The sequence below is a fragment of the Peromyscus maniculatus genome, chromosome 6 (genome assembly GCF_049852395.1).
Source record: "Peromyscus maniculatus bairdii isolate BWxNUB_F1_BW_parent chromosome 6, HU_Pman_BW_mat_3.1, whole genome shotgun sequence".
In the NCBI taxonomy this organism is placed as follows: Eukaryota; Metazoa; Chordata; class Mammalia; order Rodentia; family Cricetidae; genus Peromyscus; species Peromyscus maniculatus.
In genome coordinates this window covers 109,637,413-109,664,106 of record NC_134857.1, presented here as the reverse complement: position 1 = coordinate 109,664,106, position 26,694 = coordinate 109,637,413, and the positions used below count along the sequence as shown (strand labels likewise).

General features: G+C 45.5%; 1 protein-coding gene across 2 annotated transcripts in view; it reads left to right on the top strand.

The window, feature by feature from the left end:
• The window catches only part of Mcub (mitochondrial calcium uniporter dominant negative subunit beta), a 60,460-nt gene extending 36,481 nt beyond the window's left edge, over positions 1-23,979 (top strand). The window contains exons 2-8 of one of the 2 annotated variants that reach the window (XM_006970380.4): positions 10,136-10,211; positions 11,670-11,840; positions 18,677-18,781; positions 20,396-20,556; positions 21,758-21,961; positions 22,839-22,955; positions 23,768-23,979. In XM_006970380.4, coding sequence (XP_006970442.1) covers positions 10,136-10,211; positions 11,670-11,840; positions 18,677-18,781; positions 20,396-20,556; positions 21,758-21,961; positions 22,839-22,955; positions 23,768-23,851 — 918 coding nt within the window. In that variant the 3' untranslated portion in view covers positions 23,852-23,979. The remainder of the gene's footprint in view (positions 1-10,135; positions 10,212-11,669; positions 11,841-18,676; positions 18,782-20,395; positions 20,557-21,757; positions 21,962-22,838; positions 22,956-23,767) is intronic. The other variant, XM_076574978.1, reaches the window with a different exon arrangement.
• The last annotated feature ends 2,715 nt before the right edge of the window (positions 23,980-26,694 follow it).

Genomic DNA, 26,694 nt, shown 5'->3' with positions numbered 1-26,694 from the left:
CTCATAAAACCATTTTTGGGAGGGTATTTGTTAAGCTTTAAGGGATAAGTAGAGAAAGAAAAGTGCCTAATACTAGGAAATAGTATGTGGAAAAATGCCAGTGATCCATGTGGAAGTACTGATGGATGCTGTGAGGTCCCTGGCTGGAAGTGGTTAATAAAGTAATGAAATTGATGTAGCTCGAGGCTTTAGTCTCAGTCTCTCTCTCTCTCTCTCTCTCTCTCTCTCTCTCTCTCTCTCTCTCTCTCTCTCTCTCTCTCTCTCTCTCTCCCTCTCTCCTGTGTGTGTGTGTGTGTATGTGTGTGTATTGACAATTCAGACACTATATTCTGATCACGGGTCTCCCCTCCCCTCTGGATCTTTCTTCTGAGTCCAGTCTGGCTCAGACTCCTGCCTCAGTTTCCAAAGCTCTGCACCACAGCTGTGAGCCATCATGCCTGGCAACACTTGCAGTTTTCTCTCCTAAGCAACCCCCATTATTCCTAAATTTAGCTTTTTTATTTTTTAATAAATTCCCTAAAGTACATAATTTATCCCCAAATCTGAATTCTTCAAGTTTCTCGGTGACTGAGAGAGGATGAGCAGTGTTTCCTGTCACATATTTGAAAGCATCTTGGAAGGGAAGACAAACCCTTGGCATTGTTGCCAAGGAGGAATAGACGAGTCTCTGTGGTTGCTCACTCTAAGGTATGCTTTGGAAGGATTTAGTCTTGCTTTTACTTCAGCAAGTGAATTGCTTTCTCTTTGTATGGCTATAGCATTTTTCATAAACACGCTAGAATAGTGGTGATGCCATATTGTAGACTTAAAACAGTCTTTCATTTAAATTTTTTTTTTGAGATAGTTCTCACTAAGTAGCCCAGGCTGAAATCAAACCGGCATTGTCCTGCCTCAGCCTCCAAGCGCAGAGGTTACAGTGTGTCACGGATATTTCTATGTGTATCCACCATGTGCCAGGCATGCCTCAAAGTGCTTGAGAGAAAGTGGCAAACACCAGAGGTGTGATCTTTGCTTCTTGGAAGCTTTAGTGGGGAGAGGTCAATTAGGAAGAAACACAGGGATAATTTAATAGCAGCTTGAGATGAACAGGCGACATGGACCAGGAGGCGGCTAGAACAGGATCAGGTAAGGGAAGGCACTCAAGGCCACTCTTGAGTCATGACAGGAGCCAGTGGTTCAGACTCCAAGGAAGACCTTCCAACTGAAGAGAGTGGAAAGCATAGAGTCCTCAAGCAAGAATGAAACTGTACTTTAGAATGCAGGTATGGAATTCACTAGAAAGCTCGGGTGCTAAGCTGGGTTAGTGTTGCATGCCTGTAACCTAGCGGTTGGGATATGAGGCAGGAGGATTAAGAATTGAAGGTTATCTTGGCCACATCGTGAATTTGAGGTCATCCTGGGCCACCTAAAAACCCATCTCAACACACAGAGGCAAAAGAGGAAAGGAAATAAGAGAAGAAAAGGCAGACCTGGTGCTCCAAGGGCACACAGGGAAGGAAGGAGAAGAGAGGATAAAGAAATCCAGGAGGCAGGGATCTGGGGTTGATTCGACAGGGGATGCTGAGTTTTAGCACAGGGTAACAAGATCTGGTGCTCACTTTTTGATGATAAAATTAACTATTCTATGGAGAGTGGGTGGCAGAGGATAAAATCCAAAGCCAAGAAGCCAGCTAGGAGGTGCTGGGAGTAGTCGGGGGGGAGAGGGAGTGGAACAGAAGAAGTAAGACTGGGTTACTGGGTTACTTTGGACTTTAGTTTTGAAGCGCAGTTGCCAGTACTTGCTGTGTGGGTACATAATGGAGAGAGAAAAGAGCAGAGTCCCGTGATCGCTGAGTGGATGGCGATGCCATTTACAGAGGTGAGCGCAGGAGGTCACAGGCTGACCTGGAAGAGAACGTAACTTGTGCCTTCTGCTAAACGGAATTTCCTTCTTTCCTCTCCTTCCATTTTCGAGTTGGGGTCTCCCCATGTTTCCCACGCTGGCTTTGAACTCAAGGCCCTCATCTTTCTTCAGCCTCCCGAGGGGTGGGATTGTAGCCCTGTACCCCATGCTTGACTCTTGATAGGTTTCCTTAGGGGAGAAGGAGTTGGGCCCAGAAAGGTTGAGGACCTGGGTGCAGACCCTGTAAGTGGACCCAGGGTACCGGTCTGGACAGTCCGGCCCTGCAGCTTTTAGCCCAACTGCGTGGCCTCATCGTTAGGGTTATAATAAAGCCAAGAAGGGGCGGCATCTGAAACGAAGCAGATATGGGTGAGATGGGAAGCCACAAGGTGTGAAGCAATAAGGGGAACCATTTGGCCTTTTTGCTAAGGAAGAATTATTTGTGGCCCTGTTGGGTAGGGTCTTAGGGAAACTTAGATCATGTTTCCTTCTTGATCTCCCTAAGCCAAAACTCAGTCTGCCCTGAGAACATTTTTGATTAACACATATTGATTATACAAATTAATGAGATTTCCTTTGCTATACGAGACAGTTTGAAGTGTTGGACTTTTCCCCAGCCGAGGCTGTTCCCTGGAAATTTGATTTGAGGGCCGTGGCCTCCTTTTTAAATTTAATCAGGATAGCAAAGAATGCTGGGGCCGTCTTTCCTTCTCGGGAGCTATTTCAAGTCAGACGACCGAGTTGCAGCTGTATGAGTCTGTGTGCGTCATCTGTCGTGTCTTGTCATCCCCTGCCCCATGCACCCTTTCACCGAAGGCACACAGAGTCCCTTCGAGCTCTTCACTCGATGTTTATTCTCTTCTTCAGCTTTTCTGCCTCGATATTCAGCCTCTGGCTGGAGGTCAATGGACGTCAGGTGGGGGAGCTAAGTGCTATCTCTGTTGTGGAGGCCGTTGCGTGAGAGGTTTGTGCTCAGCAGGTCACTGAGTGTGCACCTGTCTGTGGAGTTCTACATGATGTAATTAGCACCACACACACGCACACGCACACACACACACACGGCCAAGCCCTGGGTTCACAGTTATTGATGACAAATACATGGTGAATTTTAGATCCTTGTTCTGGGAACTCCCATGATTCCACAACCTCGGCTTCGACCTCGCTGCCCGAGTATGGGGCAACTAGAAAGGAGTGTGAAATTCCCTCACTGCACTGTAGTTCATTTCCACCTAGAAAATAAGTTACAAAAAAGCATGGAAGTGAGTGGCTACCCCATATACATCACATATGGCGATGAACAGTGACCAGCACACACCTTGGATGCACCGGGACAGACAGAGTGGGTGAAGGAGAGGAGGTATGGCTTCAGGAGTGTGGGCCAGTTGCCTATGGTGTCTCTTCTGCAAAGCAGTTCTGTGCCCTGCTTTGTGGACCCCAGAAACAAACTCCCATTGCCACCTGACAGGGCTATGGTAAGTGATAGCTGCCAGACACCTCTTGGTTCTCCTTTGGTTATTTAATCAGATTAAAAGCAATGCTCTTGGCTTTTCTTCTGTGGGAGTTGCTTTCGGTCAGGTGATTTGTTTTTTCCCCTGTGAAATCTGTCTAGTTCGCCAGCCTTTACTTGGTACCGTGGCCCAGTGGCCATCGCAAGAAGGGCTTCTCAAGATTGATTGGCAGGATTCTGCGGTGCAGGAATGCGGAGCAGCCTGGCTGGGTGTCTCCTGGGATGCTGTGAGGAGTGTGGTTGTCCAAAGGTTCACAGTTAGCTGCCAGCTGGAAGCCTCGGGTCCCCCACAGGGGCCTCTCCACAGGTTGCTGCTTGACTTTTCCTTTTATAAACCCCTTAATCTTTTATCTCCTTAAAGTGAACTTTAAATCTTACTAAACTCAAAATCTAATCTAAATATAGCAAGGTTTCATCCTGAAAATAGTGAGTTCCTGTAGTTGAAAGGAGCAGGGTTTTCTGGCCAGGCATGGTGGTGTGTCTTCAGCTCAGCACTGGGAGGCAGATGGAGGCGGGTCTCTGTGGAGTCAACACATGGAGTCCCCAGGCCACTCGGGGCTGCATAGTGAGAACATGTCTCAGAAAACCAAACATCCCCATCCCCTAAAGATGCTATTTTTGACCTGCGCTAGATGGAAATTAAGCTCAGGTCTGTCTTATCTCTGCTCCCATCTTGGCCATCGCTTCTGTCCTCTGCATCCCTTCATTATGCACATCTGCTTTCAACCTTTTGTCTCTGCGGATCCCCTTCCTGACAACCTGCCTCTCCTTTTGAAGGCTCTAGACAGCGGTGCCATCTTGTCGGTGGCTTTTCTCCCCCACAGCTGTCCATGTGGAACCCCCCCCCCCCCACACACACACACTTAGCTACTGCTTGCTCTTTTCCCCTTTCTAAACATCTGAGGTCATGCTGTCTTGCCAGCTGTCTGTCTGGGGGCTCTGATGTCCTTCTGTCTCTGTGGTGCTCCTACAAGGCACTGTCCATATGGGCTGTGAGAGCCAGCCCTAACCTAATGGCACCGTGTTTTTGCCTGCCTAGAAGTGAAGCGCTCTAGCCCAGCCGTTAGAGTGCTCAGACCTGAGTCATAATTTACACAGGTCCCCATGTGAGGGCTAAAGAAACTTAATATGGAACCAGGCATCCTTTAAGGGCCGTTGACCTTTTGCTCTGGAGTGCCTGGGAGATCCTAGTGGCCTGCAGGTGGGATAAGAAAAGGATAATGGGCTGGGAGGTATGAACAGCTGTCTTGGTTTCTGTGAAACTTGCTTATGGCTGTGGGAAAGGGACGGAGTGGTCTTTTTATTACTATATTGCAGGGAAGAAAAAAACAAACAAACAGGGAAGTAAAGCAATGCTCCCACCCAGCTGTGGATTCCATGGATAGTTGTAACACACCTTCTGATGTCCGCCTTAAAACCCCATCTTAACCCCACTTCTGCATGGCGTGCTGTCTGGCTCCAAGGCTGCCATCCTTCTGTAGCAGTAAGGATGAATTCATTTCATCTAAATTTGAATTGGACCTAGCAAGTCTTTGGTCTCTCCCAGTGGATCTGAACGCCAGGCCATCTTCATATTCACCCAGCCATTATGTGTTGGGGTGGTTATTAGTTTGCACAGTATGGTTTCAGGGAGCCACTTCAGAACAACAACAAACACAAAACCTCTATTCTATGTTTAAGTAGATCTTCATATCTATGGCATATAATCCTTTTCCTCCCAAGAAAATTCTTGGATACCAGTAGACCAATAGGACATTTTGCCATAGCTGTATTTTACCGAATTGTTATTTTCAGAAGTGACTTAGCAAAGCTTTAAATGTTTCTTTTATTCCTTCTCAGTCTTCTGTGAAGGTCAGGTTTAATTCAGACTATCTTCACCGGGTATGGCAACCTAGTCAATGGCAGGCCTAGAGGCTGATATGCAAACTAATGATAATGAAATTAGATACAGACAATAAGGTAAAAGTTCAAAACTAGAAGTAGATGTGGGTGGACATGAGATCTGAATATATTCATTATGTTTTAGTCATGCCCACACAGTTTAGAAGGAGGCTCCAGATTGTAGACGCTGGGTCAGGCCAACAGCACAGGAGTTCAGTTGGGACTCTGTGAGCAGAGAGATAATGATAACAATTCATGGAGTAAAAGGACAGAGGTTGAATCTCTTGGAACTCTACAAAATACCGACACTTAGAAGACAAAGAGGGGAATGTGGTGGTTTGGATAGGAACGGCCCCCATAGATTCATGAGTTTGAATGCTTGACCCACAGGGAGTGGCACTATTAGGAGGTGTGGCCTTGTTGGAGGAAGCGTGTCACTGTGGGGGTGGGCTTTGAGGTCTCATATGCTGCCTTCAGATCAAGATGTAGAACTCTCAGCTCCTTCTCTAGCATCATCTGTCTGCATGCCGCCATGTTTCTCAACATGGTGATAATGGACTAAACCTCTGAAACTGTAAGCCACCCGATTAAATGTTTTCCTTCGTAAGAGCTGCCATGCTCATGGTGTCTCTTCATGGCAATAGAAACTCTAAGACAGGAGACCTGAAAGTAAAGCTGAAAACGTATTGGAGAAATTATTTTGGCCACTCCACGTAGTTAAAAGGATATTTATTTAATGGCGTAACTCACAAATTAAGTAATGGGTAGGTCACAGGGTCTGGGGAAGGTGTAACGCAGTCCAGCGGTGTTCTCCGGAGCTCTGCACAGTCAATCTGCACCGGTCAGCGTCCCGACACCGAGCGAGCGCCCAGAGAGAGCGCTGACCCATCCAGCTCTCAGGTCCCCCAGCGCCTCCCCTCGCCCCGCCTCGTAGGCGTGACAGTTGCCAGAGTCTCAATGGGGGTTGGAACTTCCAGAACCAAGCTGGAATGGCTACCCACTACAAAAACGTGTAACCAGAAACCCAAGGCAGTGCGGAATTATGGGAGTCAGGACCGTTCCAAGGGGGAAGGACGAGGAGGAAAAGTGACTGCCGTGGGTAAGGCATGTGTGAAGGGTGAGGAGAGAGAGGTACATGCAGCCAGCCTTTTCAAGGCAAGGAAGAAGGCTGGAGAAACTTGACCATCCTTTGTCCACCCATGGGAAACTATAATTGAAAAATAGTCAGGACAATGACGTCCTTGGGTGGTGGCAGGAGGGGCTGAGATCCTAACCAAGTTCCAGTGAAATATATTAGACCTTAAGGATCCAAAAAGATGTCTTCCATAGTAACAACAACCAAGCAGGCAAGAATGGTTAGTTTGATAGCAGAAGTTTGGAGGACCGGTAGACACTCAGCGTGTAGTAATTGCTTAGTGAATATTAGGTAATTAAATTGTTGCTTAGGTGACATTAGATGTATAGCCACTATTCACTGCAGTTTATTTATTCTTTCTCTGTGTATTCAGATCTGTAGTGAAGGGATCTGTCCCATCTGGGTTTACCACACAGGGTACATACCAGTTTAGAATTACGTGATTGCTAAAGGAACACCAAAACATTACCCTTATATAATTCCCCTTTGTTTCCCAATATGGAGTTAGCTCATTTACCATGCAAAGAGGTCTCTGTGCACACCTGCTGTATTTAAAGGCTGTGGCTAACCTTGTGGACTGGTTTGAATAAATGGGTCTAACTATACAAAGACTATTGGACACTAGACACAAGTATGAAGGCTCTGATCTGTAAAGACATCTAGATAAAATACCTTGTTTGAGATAGGAGAAGATGGTTCTCTTAATCTGATTGTGCATAATAAGGGCTGGTTTTGGAAACTGTTGTGTGTCTATATTTTGGTATTGCCTTCAGACCTTGAGCCATTTATTTTAATTCTTTATTTATTTATTTATTTATTTATTTATTTTTTGTGGTTCTGGGTATTTGAACCCAGCCCCTGATGCCTGTTAGGCAGGTGCTCTCCCATTGAACTGCACCCCTACACCCCCAGCCTCTTTCTTCATGTCTCCAAGAATCAGAATTCATTTTTCAAAGACAATTTGATAATTCTGAACAGCCAAATATTATTAGCAACCAAGACTTTCTTTCTAAGCCAGTTTCCAGCTTGTCTCTTAAATCTTGTTTAAAGTAAATCACATGATCTAGTGATCCGTGTGAACTAAAACGGGGCGACCTGACAAGAGTGGCCGTTCTCGTGGGTGTGGTGAGGACAAATCACGGCGCTCCTGCTGAGACTGGTGTCCCAGGCAGGCTTTGTGAGGCACAGGATCAAAGCATCCCCAAAAGGCTTCTGATCTGAAGCAGGCTCTTTTCACTTTTCTGGACTAATATTTCACTGCTGATGCTGAAATAAAAACTGCGCCTCTGGCTTACATTTGTTTTGTAACGTAAGCCAGAGACGCTGCAAATGTCTCTTCTCCCAGGAAAGCTCTGTTCTGTTTTCAAGTCATGGCGCTCCATCTTTTTCATGTTCAGCAAGGATCCAAATGCTGTTATCAGGCATCTTACTGCACACAATCCTTCTCAGAACACACACACACACACACACATCTATCCCCCCTTACATACACAGAACAGTATATGAAGTTTAAATTATGTATAACTACAGAGTAAACATTTGAATCCTTTGTTATTGTTTTGAGAAAGGGTCTTACTCTGATAGCCTTGAACTCACTGTTTAAGAAGCTGGAAAGTTGGCAACTTAAGAGCATTGCCTGTTCTTTCAGAGGACTTGGGTTCGACTCCTAGCATCCACATGGCAGCTTCCAACTGTCTGTACCTCTAATTCCAATTCCAGGGGATCTGATACCCTTGTCTGGCTTCTGTGGGCATCAGGCATGCTGTGGTACATAGACATATAGGCAAGAAAAACATCCACACACATAAAATAAAAATAAGTAAATCTAAAGAATTTTAAAAAGGGAAGTCAGGGTTTGTGCATGTGTACACACACACACACACACACACACACACACACACACACGTGCACACGTGCACACATGCGGATGCACAGGCACACAGTCAGGGTTTGTAAGATTGAGGATGGTTGTTTTCTGTATAGCCCAATTTCATTAGCTCTTCACAGACTCTGCCACAGACAACCTCAGGTAAGGATTGTGGGGAGTACATGGGCTGCAAAGAGGGCGCCGAGAGAAATTCAGATAAATAGAGCTTAAGCTTTAAGGTGTTAACGCAGAGAGTGGATACAAATGGTGAGAAAAAAAGTTAGCTCAAGTTATTTATGCTAAGACAAGATACTAAAAAACAAGAGATAGTGTCAGGACATAAACAACTGGTAAATAGGGTGCCCTTTAAAATGATTGGTTGGTTCCTTCACCCCCTCCTAGGGTTCCGAGGTTTTCTGGTATAAAAGAGGCTCACTGCCTATCAATAAGAGTTCTTGCTTGACTTGACTCCCCGCTGCTGTGTCTGATTGTCTCCGGGTAAGAGGGAGGCTGGGGAACAGGCACAAGCCTTTCCCTCGGTTCCGGGCCACCTCTTCACAGGTGACCTAAGTTCCCGGTGGGACAGGTCCCCACAAAGGATGGCGATGTTTTAGAAAGTCAGACAGTACACACACTGGGCCCCAAACTGTGAATGCTGTGGGGGAGTGTGGGGTTCTAGAAGGGCGGGGCTTTGGGCACAGCTTACTGTCCTACCTTTGAGTCATACACTGAGAAGTGTTTGGACCATCAGGCAGGTTTAATGAACTACCTGATTGAGACTTCATATTTCTGCCATGCGTGTGTTTCCTTAATTTTATTTCACTTCAGTAAAAGCAATAGCATTATAACATTCATTATACAAGCTTGGAGAACTCTTATGTATGTTTATTAATTGAGGTGTATCCATTTTAAGGAGTAAAAGCCAGGTGTGGTGGCATATGCCTTTAATTCCACACTTGAAAGACAGGCAGATGGATCTCTCTGAGTCCAAGGCCAGTCTGATCTACATAGAAAGTTCCAGGACAGTCAGAGCTATAGAGACTCTGTCTCAAAAACAGACAAACAAACAACAAATTTAAAAAGTAATTAGCTGTTTTTCTTCTGAATCTTGGTAATAGGGTATACTTTTAGACATCAAATTCAAATGAACAGCCTTAAATCAATGTGACAGATGATGCTTGGTGCAACTCATTGCCTGTGATCTGTTTAACACCTGGTGTCTCAGTCACTGTTCTATTGCTGTGAAGAGACACCATGACCAAGGCAACTTATAAAAGAAAGCATTGCTTACAGTTTCAGAGGGTTCGTCCATAATCATTACCGTGGGAAACATGGTGCTGGCAGGCAGGCAGGCAGGCATGGCGCTGGAACAGTAGATGAGAACTTACATCTGTTCTACAAGATAGAGGCAAGCAAAGCCTGGGCCTGCTGTGGGCTTTTGAAGCCTCAAAGTCCACCCCCAGTGACACATCTCCTCCACTACGGCCACACCTACCCCAACAAGGCCACACCCCTAATCCTTTTTAAACAGTTTCACCAACTGCAGACCAAGCATTTATCTATGAGCCTATAAGGCCATTCTCATTCAAACCTCCACACCTGGCCTGTATGGGGCACACATACAAAGTTCACATTCCACCATGCCTGTGTGGGGCACACATACAAAGTTCACATTCCACCATGCCTGTGTGGGGCACACATACAAAGTTCACATTCTACCACGCCTGTGTGGGGCACACATACAAAGTTCAAAGTTCACATATCACCATGCTTGTCCTATAAGCTGACAAAGACTCTTCTGAATTTTGCTTTCCCATTGTTTTTGTTGGTGTTTGTTTGTTTAGGATACAATCTTTCTTACAGGTTTTATATATGAAAGTGTATGGAAATCCAAAATACTACCAAGCCCTCCATTATGGAACAGTGACGCCACCTGATGGTAAGTTTTCTTATCATTTCTTTGATTCATAGGCTAACTTACTTCCACTCTTCCAAATAAAGTGGGAGTTACAGTCTTGAGCTGAACAGACTGCCCACTCTACCCCACCCCACCTCATCCCACCCCCACCTACTGGTTGTATTCAGTTTCTTGACTTTCTGCTGGTATACCATCTTTGGTGATGCCTTTTGGCAAACTTTACCAAGTGACCTTAGAACCTGGAGATGAGTCAGATAAAAATGAGTGAGTTTCTACCTTCAGGATCTGAACTATATATAACCTATGAAGACATCGGGCAGATAATTATGATGTCGAGCAGGAGAAGCTACAGCAAACTGTTACAGAATAGTAGGCCTGTCATGTATGTAATGGCAAACTATAGCACGATGCAGATACCATAGGAGTGATACAAATTTTATAGGAATCCCGAGACTTATGAATTACTTATATAAGCATGAGCATTCCATTACTTTACCTTATAATGGGGGTGGGAGGGCAATGCCTCTCCCAGTCACCATAGGCTATCAATCAAAAACCCAGTGCTGGGTACGAGTCACCTTTTTCGAATCATTGGTCAATAATATGCCATAGATCTGCACCCCCATCAACATTATAGACGATTGCCACTGCTCTTGGTTATAGGAGCCACCACTCACTTTCTGATTAGGTTTAAAGGCCACTCCATGGTCAATGACCTAGCCAGTTGTGGATTTTTGCTCTTGTTTTCTTTGGAGACAAGGTCTCACGAAGTAGCCCTGGCTGTTCAGCAAGTCACTATATAGACCAGGCCTGCCTCGAACTCGGCAACCCAACTGCCTCTGCTTCCGCAGATTAAAGGTGGGTTTTTGTTTGGTTTTTTTCCCCCTTTTTTGGTTTTTCGAGACAGGGTTTCTCTGTGTAGCTTTGCGCCTTTCCTGGATCTCACTTGGTAGCTCAGGCTGGCCTCGAACTCACAGAGATCCGCCTGCCTCTGCCTCCTGAGTGCTGGGATTAAAGGCGTGTGGCGGCGGCGCCGCCACCGCCCGGTAAAAGGTGGGTTTTAAAAAGAAGAAAAGGGCACATGAAATTGGAGGGGAAAGTGGTGGAGGGGATGGGGACAAAGGAGTAGAGGGAACAGGGGCTGAGTCGGATCAAAACACATTGTATGCTCCCATGCAATGCTCAACGAAATGCATCAGTTTATGTGTACATGTGTGTGCCCGAGTGTATGCATATGCATCAACCATGTGCATGCAGGAGCCCACAGAGATCAAAAGAGTCATTGGATCTCCTGGAAATGAAGTTATAGACTATGCGAGCTGCCATGAGGGTCCAGAGAACCAAACCTGGGCCTTCTGCAGAAGCAGCCAGTGTTCTAAACCACTGAGCCATCTCTCTAGCCCTGATAAATTCTCGTATTTTCAAGTTTTAAAGTCAAACCCTACATGTTCATATTTTACCACATTTTTGTCTTCACAGAAGTAACAGTTAACTATAGACATGGTCTTCCCTTGGTGACCCTCACCCTGCCATCCAGAAAAGAGCGCTGTCAGTTTGTGGTCAAGCCAATGTTGTCGACAGTGGGCTCCTTCCTTCAGGACTTACAAAATGAAGACAAAGGCATTAAGACTGTGGCCGTCACCACAGCAGGTGTGTATCTGTGCATCCTAGACCTCCACCTCCAGCTGCTTTCTCTTCCCTTCCGCACATGCGTCTTGGTTCTTTACTCTCCTGATAAGAATTTCATTATGTAATCATTTAAATCATTCATTATACAACCAATGCCTACCCTTTATGGAGCCCTTCCTTCTTATATACCAGTACTATTAACATAACAACTCAAAGCCAGCACAGTGGTGCATGTCTAGAATCCAAGTACTTGAGAAGCTGAGACAGGAAGACTGAGAGTTCAAAGCTAGTCTGGGGTATGTCCTGAGACAATGTCTCAACATAAAAACAAAACAAACAGAAAGAAGAGTCTCAATTCTATTAAATAAAAGAAGACAGAATACATTTAGTGTAAATTTCAGTCATTCATTTTATAAACAACCAGAGATTTTTTTCCTATAAGAAAATTTTAATATAATGGCATTAGTGTGTACTTTTCTGAAAAAATTGAATAATTGAGAATAAAATGTATTGTCTGCTATTAAAATAACCAGTAGAAAATGTGCAGGTAGTGAATTAATCTTTACTATAAAGTAATTACAGTTAGGGATTATTTTCATAGAATCAGCTCTTAGGAAAATACACATTTTAACAATAGGAGAGGTAGCTAATCATTTATGTATTTAAGTATACGATATAGATTTTATATTATCATGGCATGAAATGGGTTTAAACCATCTGCCCCTAAATTTACATAAGGAATTATTTATCTCCAGTTCAATATTTAAAGGCCATTGGTAAATATACTTAAATAAATTATCGTTGTTCTTTTATTGTACTAAAAGTTCTATGTAAGCTTATTTGAAAGTTGACAATCACTGCTGTAGTTTTGAAAAGGAAATGAGCAGGGGCTGGGGAAATGACTCAGTGAGGAAGAGTGGTGTTCCAACACCCACACCGAGCAGCGCTCAACACCCTCTAACTCCATCTCCAGGGCATCTACCGCCCTCTCCTGGCCTCCACAGGCATTACAGTCATATGCACAAACCCACACATAAACACATGTGCGCATAGTTAAAAAAAAGCTAAAAAAGAAAGAAAAATAAACAGTTTTTTCCATAACCAAGTTACGAAACAACTAAGAGATAGATGCAGAAATTGGAAACATGGAGATTAAAGAATTTATTCATCCAACAAATATTTGTTGAAGATCTAACATATAGCCAGGCTTTGCTGTAGATGCTAGAGAACAGAGCAAAGACCCGGAGAGATAAAAGCTCCTGCCCTTAATAGAACTTACATTTTAGGAAGAAAAAGAAAGAAGACAAAGCAATAATTATGCCGCATGTTAACTAGTAAACATTAATGGAGGAAAGCAGAGTAAGGAGCGTGGGTGAGTCACCAAGGTCACATCTGAGTAAAGATCTGGAGAAGATGAGGGGACCTGGAGGAGACAATGAGGCTTGGAAATGATGAGAGGGATCTAGAGGAGATGGTGGAGGCCTGGAAAAGATGAGAGGGATTTGGAGGAAAAGAGTGGGACCTGGAGGCAAAGGCAGGTGGATCTCCGAGAGCTTGAGGCCAGCCTGGTCTACAGAGTGAGTTCCAGGACAGCCAGGACTACACAGAGAAACCCTATCTCAGAAGAGAGAGACAGAGACAGACAGACTGAGACTTGGAGGAGATGTAGAGACTTAGAGTTAATGAGAAGAATCTGGAGAAGATGAGAGGGACCTGGAGGAGATGATGGGGCCTGGAGTTGATGAAAGGGACCTGGAGATGATGGGGGCTTGCAGCTCCCAGGAACTCTGGGGCAGAGGCCTTATGTTGAGAGTAGACCCTCAAAAGAGGCAGTGGGGCTGGAGGAGGGGAATTCTCAGAGGTGAGGGGAGCAGGTTGAAAAAGCCTCCTGGGAGCCGGGCGGTGGTGGCGCACGCCTTTAATCCCAGCACCCGGGAGGCAGAGGCAGGCGGATCTCTGTGAGTTCGAGGCCAGCCTGGTCTACCAAGTGAGTTCCAGGAAAGGCGCAAAGCTACACAGAGAAACCCTGTCTCGAAAAACCAAAAAAAAAAAAAAAAAGAAAAAGAAAAAGCCTCCTGGGTTATTGTAAGGGGTCAAAGAAGAACTTTCTTCCCGTTTTGTGGCTACAACAGGCTTCTGAATAACTCAGACGCAGGAGCAGTGGGCATCCAGGGAACTTCCTGCCAGCCCTGGGAATCTAGCAGCAGACAGATGCACACATAGAACTCAGGTGGGGTTGACTTGAGCAGCGCCTTCACAGAAGTATTCAGTAAGCTTTGGAAAAATGAGTGAAAAGAGGTGGGAAAAGATTGGTTGATAAAAATGGATGACGTTTCCCTTGCTGTTTTCCTCCAAATAACTTTAAAAACAGTACGAGGAAGTCAGAAAGAGGTTTTTCTCGAAGGAAAATTAGGAATGGGGCTCTTTGAGTTGAAGAGTCTTTATTGAGGATTTTAGTTGACGTCATTAAATGTAAGCTTTTGAATGACACTTGGGATGTCAGATTTTTAAAAAAAGCCATTGTTTTATTCTTTTGTTGTTGTTTAAGAAAACAGGCCCGTGTGTGGACTTTGCCTGGGTTCACTTTGCACTTGAAAAGTGCGTTCTGAACCTGCTATTGCTGTAACTATTATCTGCCAGTTCCTGATAATTCGGTCTCACCTCAGCTGAACAGGAACCCAAAGATCCAGACTCCAGCAACAGACCCGAGTGCAAACCTGCCTGCCTCCTGGAACAGTAGGGCCATCGAGCCAGACCGGAGGCAGGCAGCCAGGTTCTTCCCACTGTGCGAGCAGACTTCCCTGGGCATACTGATACTGTCGCTGAAACAGCACTGGCTGGACGTACAAGCAGAAGCCTGGCCAGGAGGAAATACACATCCAGAACTCTCCAGAACGCATTTCACATGATGACGTGTGGGCTGTTCTGAAGAACAGAAAGGACTCCCTGCTCAGCTCTAGTTCTCCACTTCTACCCAGTGACTTTGCTTTCTTAACATTTGGACTGCCTTAAAGCTCTGTGGGTTTTGGTTTTTAAACAGGCTGCATAAGAGGCATGGCACAAAGCACCTTGAGGGTAAAACTCTCCAGGAGACTTCCTCCTCCACAATCCCTCCATACCTGAAATACTCCCAAGTGCTAAACCAAAATGCTGGAAGCTGGAAGATCCCTGAAATAGGAAGGTTTCTCAAACAGCTATAAGGTGCAAAGCTAGTCAGCAACTGGGAAATGCCCACTGGACCTAGAACTAAGGGTATTGTCGTGATGGAAAGTTGGAGAACGTAACTTTATTTTGAACCTTCTTTGACTATAGTGAAGAAGGTACCATGTGATGGTGCCAGTAGTGAACCATGATGGGGTTAAATCAGGGTTAGGGAACATTCAAGAATAGGAATATCTTAGGTTGGCTTTATTACTGGAGGATTAAGGGTGAGGAGGTCTGCAGAGACCAGACCTGAGACCTCTACCCAGTGTTTCTAGAACCTTGATCCTCAGAGGAAGAATTCAGAGATGAGGCAAGGTCAGGGATCAGGAAGAAGTTTCAGAAAGTACACACTCAGGAGGGTAGGTGGACTTCCTTCAGGCCACATCTGGGAAATATGGTACAGAGTTATACAGGCCTAGTCTTTGAGGGAATTAGACAAGGCATACTTTGTCCTGTCTGGATGTAAGATGGAGTTCAGTCATTATGTCTGCTGTTGAAGCTGCTTTTCTTTAGTGATAACACCAGGCTTGATGGTTGTTTGTAGCTAGAATTTTTCTGCCTTGCCCACAGTCAGGACAAATCTTTGTCACCTGCCAATCCCACAGCTGCTCAGACCCAACCAAGTAAATACAGAGACTTATATTGCTAACAAACTGTATGGCCTTGGCAGGCTTCTTGCTAACTGTTCTTATAGCTTAAATTCATCCATTTCTATAAATCTATACCTTGCCACGTGGCTCGTGGCTTACTGGCATCTTCACATGCTGCTTGTCATGGTGGTGGCTGGCAGTGACTCCCTTTCCCTCCTGTTCCCTTAATTCTCCTCTCTGTTAGTTCCGCCTATACTTCCTGCCTAGCCACTGGCCAATCAGTGTTTTATTTATTGACCAATCAGAGTAATTTGACATACAGACCATCCCATAGCAGGTTGTTGATTCTACATTTAGATGCTATGTGGTTTATGGTCCTAAGGTTTTGGTTTAAAACCATTCCTTTTTTTTATTATTTAAATTTAAATCCCTTCTTGTATCTTGACCATTCCCCATTTCAATTCCGCCTACAGCTGTTGACTGATTGACTTCATTTCCTGTTCCCTCAAATAGCTCTTGTAATTCAATCTTTTATCTCTGAGACCTTGGAAATTGCTATTAGATTCTCTTCATGGTCTCTATCCATTCTCATAAAACAAATCACATAACTGCAATTTAATTTTTAGACTTAATCAAGTCTATTTTTCTCCCTCTGCTACCCAATCTCCTTGTAGTTTTGCCGTCTCCTTCTTCCATGCTAAAAAGGAGCCATGAGCCAGTGGTGATCGGCACTTTCGGGGCTGCTGGGCTGTGTAGCCCCGGGTGGCCTGGAACTCACTATATGGACCAGGCTTGCCTTGAACTCAGAGGTCTGTCTGCCTCTGCCTCTTAGGTGCTGGGATTAAATGTGTGTGTCACCATGCCCAGCCTAGGCTACTAAGTTTTGAACTAACACCAATCAAAAATGTCACTGCCCACATAAATATCACACACACACACACACACACACACACACACACACACACACACACACCAGTCACCAGTCATGGACTGGGCTGTAAGCAGCCGTAATGAACTTTAGCTAAGCAAGAGTACACCAGTAGGTTGTCAGGTTGGAAGTAACAGAAGTTCAGGGTCAGATACAGGCAGCATCACAGAGAGGCACACAGCAGACTAGGTCAGCCTAGATCTGTCTACCAGGCTTCACTGCTACCACTTTGTTCCAGAAGGCCCTGTCTCAGGTTATGAGGACATACCATGAAGTGATTTAAGACTAAAGGAAAATGAAGACAGATTCAACGCTGCACAGAGTCTGATATGTTGGTGCCCTGGTGTGAAAACTGATGTCCTGGGTAGTATCACAATAGGGATCCTTTCAAATGTAGTGCTGCATCACCTGAGAAGCAGGAGGAGCAGGAGGTGAAGGTCATCCTCAGCTACATAGTGTAAGGCTAGCTCAGGCTATATGAAACCCTGTGCTGCTTAGGATTTCTGCTTTTTCTTTTGTTTGTTTGTTTGTTGTTGACAGAGGAATGAGGGACTCTCAATTAAAGAATTACCTTACTCAAATTAGCTCATGGCCATGTGGCTAAAATGAGAATGCCCCCCTCCCATAGATTTGTACATTTGAATGATGGGGCCCTAGTTAATGGAATCCTTTGGGAAAGATTAGGAGGTGTGGGCTTGTTGGAGGAGGTGTGTCACGGGGTGGGCTTTGAGGTTTTAAGAGTCCATGCTAAGCCAAGTGACTCTCTTTTTCTCTGTCTGGAACTTGTGGCTCAGATGTGAGTTCTCAGCTACTGCTTCAGAGCCCTGCCTGCTTGCACGCCACCACACTCCCCGCTATGATGAGCATGGAATAACCCTCTGAAACTGTAAGCAAGAGTCCCGATTAAACAGTTTCTTTTAAAAGTTTCCATGCTCTTGTTTTTCCCTCACAGCAATAGAACAGTAACTAAGACAACATATTTGTGGGGCATTTTCTTGATTAGTGATTAGTGTGGAAGGGCCCAGCCCATTGTAGGTGGTGCCAGCCTGGACAGGTGGTTCTGGATTGTACAAGAAAGCAAGGTCCAGTGGTTTTTCACAGCAACAGAAACCCTGTAACTAGTGTTTTCTCTTTCCCACTCCATGCTGCAGCTGCTTCCAGATAATCACTCAAAGGCTTATATTAATTATAAATGCTTGGCTGGTAGCTCAGGCTTATTACTAACTAGCTCTTACTCTTAACCCATATTTCTCATTTATGCTTTGCCATGTGGTTCGTGGCTTGTTACCTCATTTCCTACACATCTTGCTTCTTCAGAGGCTGGCTGGCATCTGCTGCCTCCACCCTTCTTTCTCCCTGTATTTCCATTTGGCTTTCCCGCCCAGCCTTATTCTGTTTGGCTATAGGCCAAATCAGCTTTTATTATCAACCAATAAGAGCAACACACATTCACAGCACACAGAAAGATCCTCCCACAGCAAAACCTAACTAGGACCATGCCCTATCTCAAAGAAAGAAAAACAAAATCTTCACAATGAGTCAGATGGGAAAGGCTTGCATAGTAGTCCCCACCCCCCGCACCCCCAAAGTGATTTCATCTAAAGCAGAGTAGGCCTGGTTTATCTTAAGTGAGTCTCAAGGATGCCAGACACATTCCTGGCTCTGACAGCTATCAGGGCTTTGGTCCAAACATTCCACCTTCCAGACTGATGGGTTTGCCTGCTTAAAGCATACTTCAGAACAACACAAGGCAACAGACCAGGCCTGCTAAGGGCCATCATGAAGGTTGCAACTCAAGATGGCTGCAAGGTCAACCTAGACAATGCTGCTTCCATGGGCCCGGCCTTGGCATGAATTCCCTCCTCCCTGAACCTTGCAGACCATTTTAACCACGGACACTGGTCTGGGTTCCAGTCCATCTGACGCAGTGGGAGAGGAGTGCCTGCCTGTTACATATGGTCCAGAGGAATGGGAGATAATAAAGCAACTGGAGAAAATTCCCTTAGTGAGAAAGGGGGGCCACCTAGAGGCGAAGGTCCACGACCGGATCATAAAAAGCGAGTCTTGCTTTTTACACGTTAGGACGTGGCACCCACTGCTTCAAAGCTGGCATAGTTCTGTATTGTTTCTTTCAGATGGCAGTGAGATTCCAGCTTCAACGTTGATGGACACTTTGCTAACAAAAGACTTTAAACTCGTCATTAACAAACTAGCATACGATGTCCAGTGTCACAAGAAAGGTAAGCAACGGTCCACCAGCCATCCTAACGTGTAGTGGGAGCTGCTACAGGGAACAAGAGCAACCTACTTTTGCTTTGAGAACGGTTTCCCAGGATATTACGGAATGGCCATTTTCCTCCTACCAGAAGCAGGAGGGTGATTGCCCCTGATTTTGGCCATGGGAACTGGGTAGAGCTCTCAAAAGTGTGGGCATGATCCTCATACCTGAAACTCTCCCCCGCCCCCACCCTGGGGTTTCAAAGTTTCACATCTCCAGTGTTTCACATGCTAGGGGACGTTAGCAAGTTTTCAAGTACAGTACAGGTAAGTGGCGATTCTCAGCCACCCTCTGCAAGATTGGGAGCCGTGGTTTGCCCTCTGACCTCAGTCTCCCATCCAACCACTAACCAGGGCTGACCCTGCTTAGCTTCCAATATCAGACCAGACTGGAAACAGTCACGGAAGTAGGGCTGCAGACTGCTCAGCCCTGACAGCTCTCAGGAGAGGTGCTGACTTTCAGTTTCTCTCCCTTTTTATTTGCTTTAAGATGGAATGGGGACTTTCAGGCTCACACGCCAGATCTGAAACTAGAAGCCTTAACTCTTTAAGAAGTTTGCTTTTAATTTCAAACTGCAGGTTGCACAATCCTAAACTGAAAATCAGAAATCCAAAACTTTTTGAAAGTAGGAATAACACTAGTGGAAAATCCCACCCTAGAGTCCTTGGGATGGGTTGCAGTCAGAATGCAGATGCATGGAGGGTGCGGGTATACCAAGAGACAGAGTGTTTGCTTAGTGTAATATATGTACATATTAGATATATATGATAAAATCACCTTTGGTCTATGTATATGAGGTATATATGAAATGTAATCTTTATCTGGGTCCCATCCCCATCCCATTACGCAAAGATTCCAAAATCCGAAACAAGTGTCTGGTCCCAAGCATTGTGGGTAAGAGATATTCAGCCTGAAACATTTTCGACATTAGCAATTTGCTTCTGAAGTTTCTATTATCACCACTCCACATACTGCTGTCCCTTTTTCCTTCTCCTTATATAGTGTTCCCTGCACGTAGACATTTTTGTCATTGTCCCACAGTCCGTAGGTAATCTCCTGGCTTTTCCCTCTCCTTGCTCTTTATTTTCAGCTTTGGGAGGTTGTTTAGCCGGATTTTCAAGCTCACAGATTCTTGCCTTCTCAGTGTCTAGTCACTGATGGGAGCCTGTGGAAGACAGTTCCCCCTGGGGTGTGGTGGATTTATTTCCAGTGTTCCTTTGTTTTTTTCTTAGCATTTCCATCTCTCTATCTACTCTGTGTTCTTGGATGCTGCTCACCTTATCCATTTGAACAGTGGTCCTCAACCTTCCTAATGCTGCAACCTTTTAATACAGCTCCCCAGGTTGTGGGGACTCTCGATCACAATATTATTTTCATTGCTACTTCATAACTGTAACTTTGCTACTGTTATGAATTGTAATGTGAATATCTGTGTTTCCCTGACAGTGTTAGCAACCCCTGTGAAAGCGTCATTTGACCCTCCCCCACAAGGGGTGGTGACCACAGATTGAGAACCACTGGTCTAGACTCCCCTGGAGAAAAAAAAATGTAGTAAATGCCTATTACCTTTTCTCAGAAAAACCAACTGAAGTGCACATGATTGAGATGGAAAACATGAAATCCTTGGTTCACAGACTATTTACAGTCTTGCATTTAGAAGAATTCCAGAAGAAAAGAGAGCGTCATCTGATGGCAAAGATTGACCACCTGAAGGAGCAGCTGCAGCCCTTGGAGCAGGTGGGAAGGCTTCACAGCTGGATCCCTTTGGAAGTTTACCTGGAGTCAAGGGACCATTTGGGTGGTTGGTGTAGCCTCTCTTTGTCCTTTAATCTGGAACATGACCTATGAGCTGAGTATGCACCAGTGACAGCCTGACGATCTGACGCCAGGGCTGACGCCTTCTGCTTCCTCAGCGTCAGCCATGAGTCTCTGGGGAAAGCAGACTGAGATGGGATGCTGTGGAATGCCACATCACAGGTCCCAGCTCTGTCTGAAGGAACTGTGGGTGGAAAGTTAGTAATGGCTTCCTCATAACATCTATGCTTATTTCATTTTTTTTCCGAATTATGGAGAAAAAAATAAAACTTATTTTTTTGATGGGTAGGCATCAGGTAGGTAATATAAGGGGAAACTTGCTATAATTCCACTTGTAATTTAAAAAAAGGGTAGCTAATCTTTGTATATGAATAGAAAGTTTCTAGAAATGTAGTCATTATTTCCAAGGGTATTGAAAGAATGATAGAGAAACATTTTTTTCCTGGATTATATTTGTCCACATTTTGCTTTTCAAGAAATTGCTATACCGGGTATGGTGGTGGCTGTCTTTAAACATGGGCAGTTGGGAGGCAGAGGAAGCAGATCTCTGAATTCAAAAACCAGTCTGGTCTGCATAGCAGGGTGCAGGCAAGACAGGGCTCCGTGCACATAGCAAGACCCTGCTTCAGGAGATGAAGCCGAACTGCAGGCACCTGTGGAGAACCACGCCTGCGCAGACTGTCTGTAGATGAATTCCCAGAAGCAGGGGTCAGAGAAAACAGGCCTGTGATTTCAGACCAGGACTTCTAGACATCCAACTGTAAACATAATTGTGTTCAGGGCGTTTGTTTGTGTCCTTTCCCCCACCTCCCAGGGCTGAGCTTTAACTCACAGAGATCCTCCTGCCTCTGCCTCCTGAGTGCTGGGATTAAAGGAGTGTGACACTGCTCCCAGCTAGTCTGTTTTCTCTGAGTAGGCATTACCTTTACAATGAAAAACGAAAGAGATGAATGAACTGGTTTAGAAATGAGCCGATAATACATACTTCCGAAATCTCATTGCTCCACATCCCTGACCTATCCAAAGCAATGCAAAGTGTGCACTGCTTCAAATGTTGCCTTCGTTTGCCCCTGGAGCTGGCAAACTTGTAAACTGAATGAAGGGTTTCCCCTTCCTCCTCCAGGTCAAGGCTAGAATAGAAGCTCAGTCGGAAGCCAAGACCAGCGGACTCCTGTGGGCAGGCTTAGCTCTGCTCTCCATGCAGGGAGGCGCACTGGCCTGGCTTACTTGGTGGGTGTACTCCTGGGACATCATGGAGCCAGTCACGTTCTTCCTGACGTTTGCCAACTCCATGGTCTTTTTTGCATACTTCATCATAACGCGGCAGGTGAGTAGTCAGGGAAGTCAGAACATTTGTCCAAAGAATTCCTCATCCAAGTCACGTGGTGTCTACCGCTGTGTAAGGCACCATGACCAAAAGCACCTTGGGGAGGAAAGGGTTTATTTGGCTTACCTATCCTGAATCCCAGTCCACTGAGGGGAAACCAAGGCAGGAACTCAGATTGGGCAGCAACCTGGAGGCAGGAGCTGGCGCAGAGACCATGGAGGGGTGCCGTTCGTGGCTTGCTCGCCCGCTTTCTTATAGCACCTAGGACCACCAGCCCATGGCACTGCCCACAATTGAGCCTGGCCCTCCCGTATCACTGATTAAGGAAATACCCTACAGGCTTGCCTACCGCCTGATCCGGCTTCTCAGCTGAGGCTCCCTCCTCCCAGATGGCTGTGGCTTGTGTCAAGTCGACATGAAACTAGTGGACACCAGCAGCAATCAATAAAACCCTTTCATGTTCCAAGGTTTCTGAAGCCAGTAAAATTTTCCCCCCACAAGGTTGGATGGAGGCTTTATCATAAAACAAAAATTTCAATCCCTAGAGATGAATTAGTGTAAACACATGAACTCCTCCAATGGGATAAATGCTGTATTTCTGTTCTCCGGGCCCTTGTTAAACAATGACATTGAACTTGGACTACAAAAGTTAGCGGTACCCAGTAACTAGCGTGTGGCAAGGTTGCTTTGCCAAATTTTTCCGCTTTTCTTCTTCGGCACTGTGTTTTCTCTTCCCGGTTTGTAAGAGGAGCAGCTACTCCTGAGTCCGGCTGCATGCCCTACCTCTGCGGGCGGTTCGCTCTGTAAACACTCCTTCCTTCTTCTCCCCATTTGCCTTGGCGCTGTGGAGTCAGTATCTCCGTCTCCTCTCTTTCAGAACTATACTTACGCGTCTGTGCGGAGCAGGCAATTCCTTCAGTTCTTCCACAGGAAATCGCAAGGACAGCGCTTTGACGTGGAACTATACAACAAGTTAAAGGAGGACCTGGCTGAGGTATTTTAGAGCAAGCACATCTCCGAGCTGGCTTTGTTTGGGAGACGGGGAAATGTTGGCTCATTTTTCACAGGTTAATAAATGTTGAACTGAGATTTTCATGTGTTGTTTAGCAAAAGATTGGGATGGATCTTTTTTTTTTAAATTATTTTTAAAAAGAATATGAACTGGCCTGGTGATGGTGAAACACGCCTTTGATCCCAGCATTCGGGAGGCAAAGGCAAGCAGATCTCTGTGAGTTCGAGGCCAGCGTGGTCTACAGAGCAAGATCCAGGACAGCCAGGACTACATAAAGAAACCCCGTCTCAAAGAACAAAAACAAAACAAAACTAAGAATATGAACTGAAAAAAAAAAAACAACAAAAACAAAGCAAAACCCATGATGAGAAGGATTACCGGGCAGTTTCTTTTCAGGGCACCATGATGAGGTCAAATGAAGCCATAAACTCATCTTTTAAAAAAGGATTCCTAAGGCTGGGCAGAGTAGCGTACACCTTTGACGTATCCCAGCACTGGGGAGGCAGGCAGATCTTTGCGAGTCGAGGCCAACCCGATCTACATAGCCAGTTTCTGGACAGCCAGAGGTACACAGTGAGACCCTGTCTCAAAAAACCAAATACCTCAACAAACAAACAAACAAACAAACAAACAAACAAACAAAAAATCAAAAAGGGATTCAAGCAAGGCATTTAAATGTTTTCTTGTCTCACAGAGAGGTTAAATTTGTATAGTTCCTCTCAAACGGGCGATGCTGGTATTTCTTGTTTTCTCTGATTTCAAGTTGTTATTCATTTCTTTCTTCCTCACCACAGGCTACAGAATCCCTGGAGAACGTGCGCCACTCCCTCCGTTTCCGAATGCCAGGAGAGGAACTCAGCCAGAAGACTCAGTCTTAGGTTTTTAAACATCCCAGGGCTATTGCGCCAATTTTGTAACTTACCAATTGGACATTTTTAAGGTCCTGTTCATTTCCATTTGATGGTTTCAGACATTGTTTGGTTAATAAATTTGATGCTGGTTTGTGGATTTGTGTGGACTGATGTTTCAGATGGCCTGTGTGCCCTGGGGAAGCTGCTGGTACCCAAACTCCTCCTCGGCTGGCCCACGTGGAGGTCAAGGGACCAGCGTTCTGTCCCTCACTCACTTTGGTTCTTAAGTTCATCTAGAATCATCACCTTGTTAACTCGAACTTTTATTTCTTGAGACAGGGTTTGACACTGTGGCTCAAGCTGCCTCGTACTCTAAGCAATCCTCCTGCCTAAGTTTCCTGGGTGCTGTAATTACAAGTACGAGCCACCATGCCCAGTTTTTGTTTTTTATTATGCAACAGTTGTATGGCTGTAATATTTTATCAAAGGTACAAAAGCCCCACTAGCCAGAGTGGTACCTTCTCCCCTGCAGCTGAAAAAAGCCTCTAAGGCATGGCTTTTTGTTTGTTTTTACATCCCAACCAAAGTTCCTCCTCCCTCCCCTCTTCCCAATTCTTCCCTCCAACCCCCTTCTGCCCTCCCCTTCCACTGTTTCTCCTCAGGTACAGGTGAGCCCCCCATGGATATCAGCCAGCCATGTGTATTCAAGTTGCAGTGAGACTAGGCTCCTCCTCATCTATTAAGGCTGGATGGGGAAATCTGGTAGGAGGAATGGGACCCCAAAGCAGGCAACAGAGTCCAGACAGTCCCTGCTCCCACTGTTAGGATTCTCATAGGAAGATCACGTCACACACTGTAACATATATGCAGAGGGCCTAGGTCAGTCCCATTTGGCTCCCTGCTCGTCCGTTTAGTTTCTGTGAGTAAAGCATTGCTTGTATGGCAGCCACTTATGTGTTTCTGGTCCCAAAGCACCAAATATAAACCACCTTAACCAGCATATTATTAACAAAATATTATTATTCAAAACGTTATGTCACGTTAATAAGAATTGAACCTTAAAAGTAAAATTAATTACATGCTTAATGAGTCTGCTAGAAATGTCACAAGCTTCCATTTTAAGTTACTGTGGAATCACATTTTTTCAGATGTTTTGCCTAGAGTGGCCAGGAGTTGCTGCATGTCTGTCTACAGTGGCCAGAAGTTGCTGCATGTCTGCCTACAGTGGCCAGGAGTTGCTGCATGTCTGTCTACAGTGGCCAGGAGTTGCTGCATGTCTGTCTACAGTGGCCAGGAGTTGCTGCATGTCTGCCTACAGTGGCCAGGAGTTGTTGCATGTCTGCCTACAGTGGCCAGGAGTTGCTGCATGTCTGTCTACAGTGGCCAGGAGTTGCTGCATGTCTGTCTACAGTGGCCAGGAGTTGCTGCATGTCTGTCTACAGTGGCCAGGAGTTGCTGCATGTTGGCCTACAGTGGCCAGGAACCACTGTGGGGGCCTCTAGTGGCTAAGAGTCACTACATGTGTGTGCACAGTGGCTAAGAGTCACTACATGTGTGTGCACAGTGGCTAAGAGTCACTGCATGTGTGTGCACAGTGGCTAAGAGTCACTACATGTGTGTGCACAGTGGCTAAGAGTCACTACATGTGTGTGCACAGTGGCTGAGTCACTACATGTGTGTGCACAGTGGCTGAGTCACTACATGTGTGTGCACAGTGGCTGAGTCACTACATGTGTGTGCACAGTGGCTAAGAGTCACTACATGTGTGTGCACAGTGGCTGAGTCACTACATGTATGTGCACAGTGGCTAAGAGTCACTACATGTGTGTGCACAGTGGCTAAGAGTCACTACATGTGTGTGCACAGTGGCTGAGTCACTACATGTGTGTGCACAGTGGCTGAGTCACTACATGTATGTGCACAGTGGCTGAGTCACTACATGTGTGTGCACAGTGGCTAAGAGTCACTACATGTGTGTGCACAGTGGCTGAGTCACTACATGTGTGTGCACAGTGGCTGAGTCACTACATGTGTGTGCACAGTGGCTGAGTCACTACATGTGTGCACAGTGGCTAAGAGTCACTACATGTGTGTGCACAGTGGCTAAGAGTCACTACATGTGTGTGCACAGTGGCTGAGTCACTACATGTGTGCACAGTGGCTAAGAGTCACTACATGTGTGTACACAGTGGCTGAGTCACTACATGTGTGTGCACAGTGGCTAAGAGTCACTACATGTGTGCACAGTGGCTAAGAGTCACTACATGTGTGTGCACAGTGGCTGAGTCACTACATGTGTGTGCACAGTGGCTAAGAGTCACTACACGTGTGTGCACAGTGGCTGAGTCACTACACGTGTGTGCACAGTGGCTAAGAGTCACTACATGTGTGTGCACAGTGGCTAAGAGTCACTACATGTGTGTGCACAGTGGCTGAGTCACTACATGTGTGTGCACAGTGGCTGAGTCACTACATGTGTGTGCACAGTGGCTGAGTCACTACATGTGTGTGCACAGTGGCTAAGAGTCACTACATGTGTGTGCACAGTGGCTAAGAGTCACTACATGTGTGCTTTCCCTAGTGACTCAGTGCCGTCACTTGACTGACATGGCCGGCTGTCACCGCACATGAGCCTGTAGTAGGTCTCACTGTGCGTGTGCCTACAGTGGTTAAGTGTCTGTCACTCCTTGTGTGCCTACAGTGGCTGTGTATCACTGGATACTATATTTAATCTTTGAGAGCGACAGAGAATAATTCTTTAAGGTTCATTTTTTTTTCCAAAATGGGAATTAAATTTATATACAAAATACCTTAATTATAGGTAAATAACACGACCAAGTAAAATAGGTCACTATAAATTATGTAAGCTA